At 42.6% G+C, this 12,840-nt stretch overlaps 1 protein-coding gene across 1 annotated transcript in view; it reads right to left on the bottom strand.

Moving 5' to 3' along the window:
* The window catches only part of gsg1l (gsg1-like), a gene marked incomplete at both ends in the record, with an annotated part of 61,867 nt that overhangs the window by 16,998 nt on the left and 32,029 nt on the right, over positions 1–12,840 (bottom strand). The window contains one exon of the mRNA XM_079520723.1: positions 11,065–11,112. Coding sequence (XP_079376849.1) covers positions 11,065–11,112 — 48 coding nt within the window. The remainder of the gene's footprint in view (positions 1–11,064; positions 11,113–12,840) is intronic.

Raw genomic sequence — 12,840 nt, forward strand, 5'->3', positions numbered from 1 at the left:
TAATAAATAATAGCTACATTGGATCCATTGGAACACAAGTTATTCTTCCAGTTTACTGAAAAGTAACAGTTTGGGACATACAAGGTTTGGTATATTGTAGTATATTACAATCATAATTTAGGCATTAAGCAGACAGATATACAGTGTAAGCAAGGAAAACAAGCAATACATCAAATACATAGAAATAGTAATCTAAGGTCATAGGTAAACTCAGCCTAGACAGTAGTTGAGTAGAATATAAAATAATAATAATACAAATAAACAAGAATCTGTACATTGAAACTATGCACACTGAAGAATGCCAGGTCTACAAATGATCCAATCTGCCTATAACTTGCTATCTAAATGACATTTTAGCCTTTGCATAAGCCTGCAAGGTCGTCGTCTCGCCAAGGCTAGGGTAAGTGCTACAGCAAGACAGTGCTACGGGCTATGGTGGAGTCTGAAGAGGTGAGGCTTCAGACAGATTACGGAGATTCAAATTGGGAGTGATTGTGTACTATTTACAGTATATTGTTGCTGTCCCTATACTCCCTACTATTAATATGCTGTCGGGCAGAAATCTGCTATGTCCAACATATTAACTTTTTAGGAAAAACTAAAACAAAAAACAAACAAAACAAATAAACAATAAAACGGCCTCGTCAAAGTTGTTATGGTGACTTTTACATTGTCAGACACTTGAATGTGTCCTTCCTTATATTATCATCACTTTACCCAAATCCAGCTCAAGAGGACTTAGAAGGTTTTTCAACATTAATGTGGAGATAGGGTATTTTTTTCCCCGTCTGACTTCTTCATTCTAATCAATGGAGGACAAACCACCTACTAACTCTATTTAAATTAAGCTTGTTGGTTTCTGCTCGACAGCAACAATATATATAATGCCCTATTTTATACTCCATTCTACGACAGCGATGATATATTAAGTGTCCGGAAAAACCATTGAACAAAAAAACCCATTTTTTTCCCCATGATTTTGCAAACCATTTTTTCACCCAGTGTCAATTATGTAATGTAATCCTGGGCGCTACACTTCCTCTGTCAACCTGGGGGGGGGGGGGGGGGGGGTTCAGCGGACTGGCCTCATGCTTCCTTCTAACAGGGGAGAGTTTCCCCGGCCAGACACGCGTGGAAGGAACACATTATTCTGACCTGTTCCTTTCCCCTCCATCAGGCACCCCTGCAGGCCAGAAGCAGCGAGTGCATTCTCCGGCAGCGGCAGCAGCCACGGCGCCGCCGCCAATTGCCGTCAATAGCCGTGGCAGTGTTTCCTCTGCCATTGCAGTGTTTTGGCGGCGGTTGCCGGAGAATGCACTCGCTGTCCCTCCTGCAGGCTGGCCAGGGGGAGGTAGTTTAGAGACCAGGATTACGCCATGGTTTTTGTGAGGGTACCTATCCTAGGGGACATGGGGAGAACATGCAAACTCCACACAGAAAGGCCCTTTCGCCAACCCCGCCTTGGGTATGGGCACTGATGACGCGGAGGAGAGAACACTCCCCCAGTGGGAAATTGGGAATAGAACCCAGGACCTGTGAGGCGACAGCACTACCGACTGTGCCACCGTGCCCCCACAAAATCTAATTAAAGGACAACTTTAGTTTTTTTCAACCAAGGTTCATGTTTTAGGTTGTTATTAGAGAAAGTAAAAGATGAGTGTTAATTATTTTTAATTTGCTGATTTCTTTCGTTTTAGGGTTTGTTTTTTTAGCAACATTTTATAGCGATTTATTTTTGTATTATTTACTATAGTCCTACTAGACCCCAAGAAATTATATTTGGCCACAAAAGATCATGGGATCTACTGAATGTGTCAAACTGACATATTGAGCCTATGACACACATGCAGTGTGACTTCCCCCCAGTAGGCTACCTTCACATTCAGTAGATCCTGTGATCTTTTGGGGCCGGATGTAATTTCCTGGGGTCTAGTAGGACTACAGTATAGTAAATAATAAAAAAAGAAATCGCCATAATATTTTGTAAAAAAATACGTATTTAGCCCCATGTTCGAATGCCCCCGCCCCCCTGTCAAAAATGGCTAAAAGAAATGGCTTTCTCTAATAACAACCTAAAACATGAACCTTGGTTGAAAAAAACTAAAGTTGTCCTTTAAGTGAAGTTTTTCCTTTCACGTACAGTGTATTGGGTTAGATTAGCATATATGACATGATGAGACACCCCATTGGATCGAAATATTGTTAATAAAAGATCTACTACATCCCGAGAGCTTCTCCGACACCCACGCACACACATCACAATCCAAAAAGCTTTCAACATGAGACAAGTCCAAGTCACAGGACAACACAGGCCAGCGCAACAGGACCCGCAGAGAGGCGAGAAAGCAGACGAGAGGAGGAAAATGGAGGAGCACGAGTCCAAGTGTGAGGCGTAGGGGACAAAATTGGAGTGGTGCTGGTGATAAAAGTGATACAGTGAAATATTAATGTGACGGCTGCTCATGTGGGCCCTCTGCAGATAAGGAAGTACAAAGAGTCACAAGTCACAACCAACAGCACACTAATTTATATAATAAGTCTGACTGAACTTCACACCACTTCACAACTCTTGAACATAGTTGTGAACACGCGTTGTGTTTTTTTTTTAGTAGACAGGTGCCTGGCTGTAGAACACCGAGTCAGTAACGATGGAGGTTGGCGATCCATGCCCCATCCGGCTATGCAATACCCGTGTCAGAGTACCCATTCCATCTGTCTGTGTCCCTTTTATGCCCATAAGGAGATTTCTGTATGTGTCTCTCTGTGTCCCTTTATTCCTATATAGTTCTGTCAAGCATGCATGCCCAAATATGAAGTGTCAGAACAAGCCAGCTCCATATACTATACATGTATGGAGATATAGGGGTGATCAGGTACAACGGTGTATCCGACCATCTCGACACCGGGCACAGCACTCTATCTATCTATCTAACCATCTATCTATCTATCCATCCATCCATCCATCCATCCATCCATCCATCCATCCATCTATCTCCTCATCATCCTTCTGTCCGCCCATCCATCCATCCATTTTTATGCTGAGAGTTAAATTGTATCAGTACTTTGCAGTATAACAGAAAAGTACAGTGGAAATAACAGAACAACATAAATTATAGAGGTCAAAAGATGACACCTCCCTCATGTTCTTCCTCTCATTAGCTACGCGCCTAATTTACAGAACAGGTCGATGGAACCAATCGCCAAGGGTATTAGAGGCCTGAGGTGGAAACAACGAATACAAAACATTGACTATGCCCCCCCCCCCCCCCACAGGGCCATCTTATAGAATATGCATTACCAGGTCAAGACAGCTGAATTTTCATTAGGTCGGAGTAGGTGAATAAAACATGATTTGAGTGGTTTTGGCCGGGAGCCAGAACAGGGTAGCAATAACGAGAAGTAGGAATTCCTCCAAACCTCATTAGACAACGAACGCGATGATATCTAGAAACAGGCTGCCTCGTTTTCCAGAGAATATACTAATAACTAATTTAATCGTTGTGCCGGCATGCGTGGACAGTGCAAATGTGCTCCTACATGTATGTGAATGTGAGTGTGTTTCAGGGTTATTACATTAATTAATTATACATTAATGTTAATGTATAATGGTTGATTCTCTTCTATGGCTTTTTATTTTTGGATTTGTTGCAGTAATGAGATACTGGAAGGCCAAGCTGTCTCACTTTTCGGCCGCAGTATATATATATTTTTTCCTATTGTATTAGGTGGCCAATGACAAAATTGGCCACCCTAAAGTCTTATTTACACTTTGTCGTTCGATTTTGCCGCTCGGTGAAGATAGCTAATATACTGTATACAGGCTCACAATACATGATGTGTCGCGCACTTGTAGATTGGTTATATTTGATGACTGACACTGTCGTACGACAATATTGATACCTAGGTAAGGGCATGCAGTGGGGGCTTTTAAATCATCATCAGTGTCTGCATTACAGGTAAAATTGGGGGAAATGCCACTGGAACTGAGATGGAAACAGTGGATGAAAACCTACTGGGCAAATTTACAAGGACACAGGGATTGCAAGAATGCTGAGATTATGGGAAATGTCAGAGGGATACACTAGGGGTGTACACGGTGGAGATGTTGGGGGTCTTGGTGGCACTAAGATAGGTGGAAACAGTTAGATTGAATAGCGTAGTTATATGTACAGACTCTGCAGCAGTCCTAGGTAGTTTGAGGTCATTCCACTCAAGTAGCCGTCAAGGTTTTCTTATAGGAAGTTCTCCAGTCAGTCACGAGAACAGTAAAACAGTGAGGTCAGGTTAAATTTCCAGCACATGTAGGGGTGAAGGGGAATGAGAACGCGGACGACATGGCTAAGAAGGCTTTAGAGAAAGGGACGGTAGAAATTAAGGTTAGTATTAGTAAAGTGTGTAATATGGGAGAAGGTTAATTAAATGTGGCAAGAAAAGTGGAACAGTGAGGATAAAGGGAGAGATTTATATAATGTTCAAAAGAGTGTCAAAGTTTAAAGGGTGGGTAGTGGACAGAGAAGAGAAGAAATCGTATTAACAAGACTAAGGTTAGGGCACAGTGGATTAAATAAAACATTGGATATGATAGGGAAACATCAGTCCGGGTTATGTGAGGGATGTGAGGAAGAGGAGTCAGTTTAGAATGTTCTAATCAATTGTAGAGGGTATCTAGTTGCACTAGAGGATTTATTAAGAATGGGTGAAAGAAGACATATAGAATATTAATAGTTTTTAAGGGAAACAGGAGTGTGCGTGCGTGTGTGTGTGTGTGCGTGCGTGCGTGCGCATGCGTGTGTATGTGCGTTGGGAGAGGGAATTAGATACAGCAGCAAGATTTTTGGTTGATCCATAATTGGGATCACAAGGCGGCGGTAATGCACCAAAAACTGGATGCCAACCGCCGTTAAACAAAAAGAAGAAGAAGAGAGAAGAAGACGACAACAGCAATAGACGGCGAGTCACACTCAAATGTTGAGGAAGAACTAGTTCCCAAAACTGTACGTCAGTGGTATGGAACTATTTCGGATTCTCTGGAACAGACAAGGACCACACAAACATAATTTGCAGACAAGAAAATGTGAAAGCGACAGATGGCAACACGACAGGCTTACGAAACCACCTCAAACGCAAGCACCAGAGAGAGAATGCCGACAGTTTAACAAGGTCCCCCACGTGTGAGTGCAAAAGCTGCATCGGCTGCACAATAAAGCGGAAGTTAAGTGTGTAATATGGGAGAAAGTTAATCAAATGTGGCAAGAAAAGTGGGACAGTGAGGATAAAGGGAGACATTTATATAATGTTCAAAAGAGTGTCAAAGTTAAAAGGGTGGGTAGTGGACAGAGAAGAGAAGAAATCGTGATTCGGGCCGGCCTAGCAGTCCGGGCACTTAGGCTCCTAATGCAGCCTGACAGCGCATCACGGGTTCGGGTCCCGACCTCGACGAGCTTTGCTGTATGTCACTCCCCATCTCTCTCTCGTCGCTTCCTGTCTCCACTTACTCTATCAATAAAGGCAAAAAAAAAGTCCCAAAAAGACATTTTTGGGACTTTTCTTTTTTACCTTTTTTTTTAATCGTAATTACAAGATTAAGGTTAGGGCACAGTGGATTAAATAAAACATTGGACATGGTAGGTCCAGGTTATGTGAGGGATGTGAGGAAGAGGAGTCAGTTTAGAATGTTCTAATCAATTGTAGAGGGTATGAGACAGAGAGGGAGGCCATGAGGAATCAAATGAGGGATTTAGTGGTGCAGGAAGTTACACTAGATGATTTATTAAGAATGGGTGAAAGAAGACATAGAATATTATTAGAGTTCCTGTGTGTGTGTGTGTGTGTGTGTGTGTGTGTGTGTGTGTGTGTGTGTGTGTGTGTGTGTGTGTGTGTGTGTGTGTGCGTGTGCGTGCGCGTGCGTGCGTGCGTGCGTGCATGTCATCCTTAATCCTTAAATTAAATGAATTGTTTCAATGGATTATAATCTTAAAAAAGTGGCCTTGTCCCTAAAATGACGAAAATTCCAGGCCTCTCCCTTAGAGATAAGATGAGAAGTTCAGCGACTAGGGAGGTCCTCGCTGCACGTCCCACTGGAACTGCCGTGGGCAGACCAAGGACCAGATGGGGGGATTACAACTCCACACTGGCCAGGGAACGCCTCGAGATCCCCCAGGAGGAAGTTAATAATCTTGCTCTGGAGAGGGAAGTCTGGAGCTCTCTGCTGGAACCGTTTCCCCCGCGACCCAACTCCTGATAAGCGGTTGCAGATGGATGGATGGAGCAGGCTACTTCTCCCAACATTGAAGAACACACTTCAACACAGTGCGTAGTGGTCATCTCACTATACTGTACAGCTAAATTGCCTATACCAAAGGGGTAAATTAGATGTGGGAAGCATATACCTCCCCCTCATATGGAAGGTACCATAGTACCTACTGTATAACATACACAGTGGCTGTGAGCGTAGCCTATAGTGTATCCTTGTGTCTTGTCTTAGGCAAGGTCAACGTCCTCGTTTATACAATACATCACATCGCCCGCCATTAACCTCCCCATTAGCCAGAGCGCATATGTTCCACGGCAACCATATGGGATTTACACGTGTGTACCCATCCCATAGCTTCTATTTTTAATTGTGTGAACTGTCAATCACCACTGCGTCTTCCAGTAGCTGTTTTACAACTTAAAGGCGTAGTGAAACGGAAATGGTGGACATTTTATTTTGAAGTCTCAAGTTGAAACACCGCTATGAAGTTTCTGAACCAATCAGAGCGTCGCATCCCTTCAGGGGATGGGACGGTAGCTAGGGTTTGTAGCTATGCTACGCAGGACAGCGTGTGGATGTTTGTTTACAAATCAGATAGTCAGCCAGCTTTACCAGTTTACTCTTATGTGGCTTATTTCTACCCTATAATGTTTTCAGATACATTTTTTAACGTGATGATTAAGTTAAAACCGAGTAATACACTCTCTGGATGTTATCTTGAATGGGAATAAAAACGGAAGATGTCTGTAATCAGTAGCAGCTGTGCAGCCTGTGCTGGACGGATGCGGAGATATGGGGAATTAAACGGGTGAGCTTCATTTTTATTGGCTTTTATCGATGTTGGCCTCGACACGTCATCACGCAGCACGTTTTCGTTTTCAGGAAGTAATAAAAAATATATTTTTATGGACGTTTGATATAAAAACGCACAAAAATGAGAATTTTCCCATTTTTTTGGCATCCATTGTTAGGTATGACCATATGATGACCACGGATATGGTCTAAAAGTGTGAAAAACGTATTTTTCATTTCACTACACCTTTAAACGGACATATTTAACTGCTTGGGTTGATCTAAATGCAATCTGGGAAACGCTTGACTGACAGAGTTATTGTTGAAAATATACATATTTTGGTGTGCATAATGCGTACCTGATCGATCCAATTAGCTCTTCGCTAAGTCCCACCCAAGCCCGTTCTTGGCCAATACCACGTTAGCGACAGTTACTAGGTTAGGATCCTGGTCACGCTTTCAATGCTGGTCAAAATGTTTAAGCAGTGTCAATAAATATATTTGCTGTACAGCATGTGTGGACCTCAGAAAGAGGATTGGTTTTCTTACCTTGTTATGAGCAAACTAGTCCGTTCCATGAATTATTTCGCTCCGTTGTGCAATTCAATAAAATAGTACATATTAGAAATAAAAATAGGCTCTCATTGACTTCCATTGTAACGGGAAAACAGCTCTCAAAGTCACTCTTTTAGAACACTAAGCTGATTCTGACCGTTTATGACATCAGGAAAACTCATGCGGTTTTATTTTTAATAAAAAATGTCAACGTTGTCTTGTTTTTGTTTTGACTTCAGTGTTGCCACATTGTGTGAGAGAAATAAGCCAACCCACCTCCAAAAACAAGCCAACTCTTAAAGCCAAATCAAGAAAAACAAGCCAAAACAAACACAATAATATGACCATATATAATCATAATAAAAAGATTGTATGCATTTATCATTATAAATACTATGTAGGCCTATGTCTATGATAATTAATGTTTTGGTAATGTATTACATACACTAATTATTAGCCTTAAGCCAAAAGTAGCGGGAAATAAGCAGACCTGGCAACCCTGACAAGTTTGTGTGGAAAGAAGTTCCGGTTTGCCTACAAAACGATCTGATTGGTCCAAATCTGTACACCCACTTCTGAAGTAGCCTCTCTGTACACCCACTTTTGAAGTAGCCTTGGATGTAAACAAATGTATTTGATCTCGTCCACTTGTCGCAAACACCATACACAATTTTGGACGTGTTTGAGGGAGACCCTTTAGGAGAAATGTCTGGGACTGCAGCTGGGTGCATCTCAAACAGCATGGCGACTTGTTTACAAACGAGAGTTGGGAACACCAGAACCGCTTCACTGTATATCTCCAACCAAAATACTTTATAAATCTATCAAAAGACGAAAATAAAACGGGATGAGTTTTCCTGATGTCATAAACTGTCAGAATCAGCTTTTGTTGTGTTCGCTTATGTGCTAACTGACTGACTTTGAGAGCTGTTTCCCCGTTACAATGGAAGTCTATGAGAGCCTATTTTTATAGATAGGGCCTACTATTAAACTGCACAGAGGAGCGAAATAATTCATGGAATGGACTAGTTTGCTCATAACAAGGTAAGAAAACAAACCCTCTTTCTGAGGTCCACACATGCTGTACAGCAAATATATTTATTGACACTGCTTAAACATTTTGACCAGCATTGAAAGCGTGACCAGGATCCTAACCTTAACCGTCGCTAACGTGGTATTGGCCAAGAACGGGCTTGGGTGGGACTTAGCGAAGAGTGAATTTTGGGTTTGATTTTTAAGAGGCGGATACCACTGATTGCCCATGTTTAGAGAAATATTTGTTAGAAAAGTTATTTTATTTTATTTGCACACTTAGCCATATCAAAATCTGGCATGGCACGTTGTGAGCTTTTAGATGTGCTATAAAGATCTGCAAATGTTTCCGACGCCCACCCGGAAGGGTTGACTCCCACTTCTAGACTAGAGCGGCCAATGCGTTCCTCCAGGCTTTCAATTTTTGCGCTGACGAAAATGAAAGCCTGGGTACCGAGGCTAGCCGTCAAGAGACGCAGTCTCACGATCTACACAATGATTCTCCTATGAATGGTGATGCCATTTTCCAGTGGAATTGATTGGTCAGTATCTTGATAACCTTCCCCCGGAGAGGTCATGAGCTGTTAACATGAGGTCAGAGGGTCTTACTCACGTACACATTAGTACACATTAGTAGGACTGTCACAATGATTACATATCACCTAATCGCAATTATTTGAAATAATCACAATTATTTTGCGTAATCGTCATAATCCTTTCCATGTAGAAATAAGTTTCAAAATATAGTGGAAATAGGCAGCAGATCTAAATTGTGACGTGTTGTGAGCACCGTTATTTATAAAGTAATTAATCATAATTTGCTTTGTATATTTAAGTTATTTGCCATATTATGTTAAAGGTGTAGTGAAATGAAAAATACGTTTTTCACACTTTTAGACCATCTCCGTGGTCATCATATGAGCATACCTAACAATGGATGCCAAAGAAATGGGAAAATTCTCATTTTTGTGTGTTTTTATATCAAAAGTCCATACAAATATTTTTTTTATTACTTCCTGAAAACGAAAACGTGCTGCGTGATGATGTGTCGAGGCCCACATCGATAAAAGCCAATAAAAATGAAGCTCACCCGTATCCTCTCCATATGTGCGCATCCGTGCAGCACAGCTGCTATTGATTACAGAAATCCTCCGTTTTTATTCCCATTCCAGATAACATCCAGACAGTGTATTACTCGGTTTCAACTTAATCATCACGCTAAAATATGTATCTGAAAACATTATAGGGTAGAAATAAGCCACATAACAGTAAACTGGTACAGTTTGGCCGTCTATTTCATTTGTAAACAAACACACACCACGCTGCTGCGTATAGCATAGCAACACTCCCTAGCTACCGTCCCATCGCCTGAAGGGATGCGACGCTCTGATTGGTTCAGAAACTTCAGACCGGTGTTTCAACTTGAAACCGTTTGAAACTTCATAATAAAATGTCCACCATTTCCGTTTCATTACACCTTTAACCTGACTCCGCCAGATGGGGCAGCAGAGAGTACACTGGGTTCCCCCCTCCTGCTCCCATCTGGGAACTCTCAGGCAGACTTGATGCTCCGGCCACAAAACGGCCTGGCCAATCAGCGGCAGCTAGAGGCGGGATCAAGGCATACACAGTGCTGCCTTGAGCTATTTAACACTTATTTGAACAAAACAATATCACTTTCCTTACCTTTAAATTGTTAATAGCAAATTTGTATGACAATTAATCGGCAAGTACACTTTAATGATCGTGTCAGGCTTACACATGGGCGGGCCGGCAGGTGAACCAGTTTACCTCTCTCTACCTGCTAAGCTACGGCCGCTGCACTTTGTTACATTTTATACTGCATTACAATGCAACACAACACATAAACTACAATTTATGATTATGCAATATGCGTGGCTTTGTGACATATGGTTTAACAAGAGTATGGAGACTGCTTCTCCCTCCCTCACAAGGACTCTGAAAAACACAACGCCTGCTTTGGGACCAAGTGTTTCCTTCGATCCGAGCTGAGCCGGCCTTGGTCTGATTTGAACCCCACAGCCTCAGCAGACAGAAAATGCCCCTGTCGTTCAGGCACGGGAGCCCGCTCTCGCAGGCAGCCTTTGCTGGAGGATTACTGCAATCCATGGCATGCCTACCAACTAGGATCACGCCCCCGCCACACTCTGCAGGGCCTCCCACCTCCCACGGCTCTCCTATACTACTGACTTTCTCTAAGCTTCCTATCTACTCGTCTCTATTTGTAAAGAGAGTCAACTGCCCACTCTCCTTAATCTCTCTCTCTCTCTCTCTCTCTCTCTCTCTCTCTCTCTCTCTCTCTCTTTCAGGAAAGGAGAGAGATGGCGGGGGGTTGGGGTGGGTTTCGCCGTACTCAGTATAGAGGACAGGTGTTGGGGAACGGACGGCACCTAATGACGGTCATTACTCACCTCTCTCGGACGCGGGGGCCAGATCAATGAAACTCCGACACGTCTCACCTGAGAGAGAGAGAGGGGGGGATGAAGAAAGAGGGACAGAGGAGAGAAAGAGACAGGAATGGACAAGGTGAGGGTCGAAGGGGAAAATAGAGGGATTGGGTGGATGAGAAAGAGTGGGAAATAGGAGCATAGGGTAGAGATACGGTAGGAGAGAGGGAGGGGGTAAAAAGAGAGGGGGGGATGAAAGAGATGAAATGAGGCGGGAATGAAGTAGGGAGCAGTAAATGAGAAAGATAGATTGTGGGGGGAGAGGAAGGTGAAACAGAGAACGGGGACATGCAGCGATTCGTCAGACGAAGCAATTAGGAGAGAGGAATGGAAGAATGGAATGAACGCAAGCATGAAAAAGGAGGAGAGGGAGATAAGAAGAAAGGAACATTTGTTTAGTTCAATTCTGTTCATGCGCTCCTTTTGGCATCAAAGTTAGAGAGCATGTAAGCATCTGTCTGAATAGTAAAGGCTCTACACAATAATTGTCAGCGTTAATGTATCCATTTGTAACTCAGAGAAGGTGGAAATGTAACCAAATGGACCCTCACATATCAATTTGGTTCCATTTACACACTCAAGTTAAATTGTTGCTGACAAATTTACTGGACAAAAGGCTCTGTCTTGCTTTGTATTCAGCCTCTGTGCTAAGGCCGTGTACAAAACCCAGAGTATCAGTCGTTCAGCACAGCATGCGGCTGAATGGCCATTGTGTCATGGAACATATAAGGCTGAATGCCCACATCAGCTGCTACAAAATGCAGTATTCAGGCAAAGCTATCACTCGGACCAGACAGCTTTCCTTGAATTGGCTCACAGTGCGGCCAGCCCAAACAAGTGCATTACTTGGTGAAAACTGGAATACTTGTAAAATAACTCTCCAAATACTATTTACTGTGGAACTGCTGCTTTTACGTAATTAAGAAATCTGCATACTTCTTCCACCGCCGTTCGGAACCCCATGAGAGTTGGCAAAGAAAACAAGTCATGAATTCAAGGAGCGTACTACTTGAATTTTAAGATTTTCATTAAGAGCGCTCTCAGTATTCCCACAGGCTGATTGTCTGACAGTGCAAGAGCCCCAGTTTTCCACGAAGCCCCTTGTCAGTATTTCTATAGTGGTGGGCTGTGATCCACCAGTACTGTCACAAGTACATCACGCCAAGATAAGAGGCACTTGAGACAGTGGAACAGCAGCTTATCTTGTACACTCGTCCAGACCGGGGCATAGCCACATGAATCCTATCATCCCTGCTCTGGGCATAGGCTGTTAAAATCGGTGATCTGCTATTTTCAGATCACCGATTTCAAATATTTGGTATATAGTGGAAAAAGGAGGGGGCCAAGTACAGACCGCTGGGGGACACAGGTTAATGAAGAATATAAGTATAGTTAATGCAGAACTTAACATTTGCGTGCAGAATACTGTAACCATTAAGAACCACCTGCACGTTTTAAAGCTTAGTTTAACCTTATATTATGTTTATGTTTAATTTATTTTGCTGCTTGGAGTTAGTGACAAATAAATCCCTCACTATGCACTCATCATCATTCTCCATATAAAACTATATATATATGGAAACAACCAACTGGGAAAATAAAAAAGATATTTGGGGTATTAAAACAAATATATGACCCTACACCTACAGCATCTGTTTGCAATGCTGTGCAGAGTGAGGACAATAGCCCCATGCATCACACAATGAGATGGTTTCTAGTTTTGTGATGAAGTTGCTGATG

This window comes from Electrona antarctica (genome assembly GCF_951216825.1).
Source record: "Electrona antarctica genome assembly, chromosome: 14".
Lineage (NCBI taxonomy): Eukaryota > Metazoa > Chordata > Actinopteri > Myctophiformes > Myctophidae > Electrona > Electrona antarctica.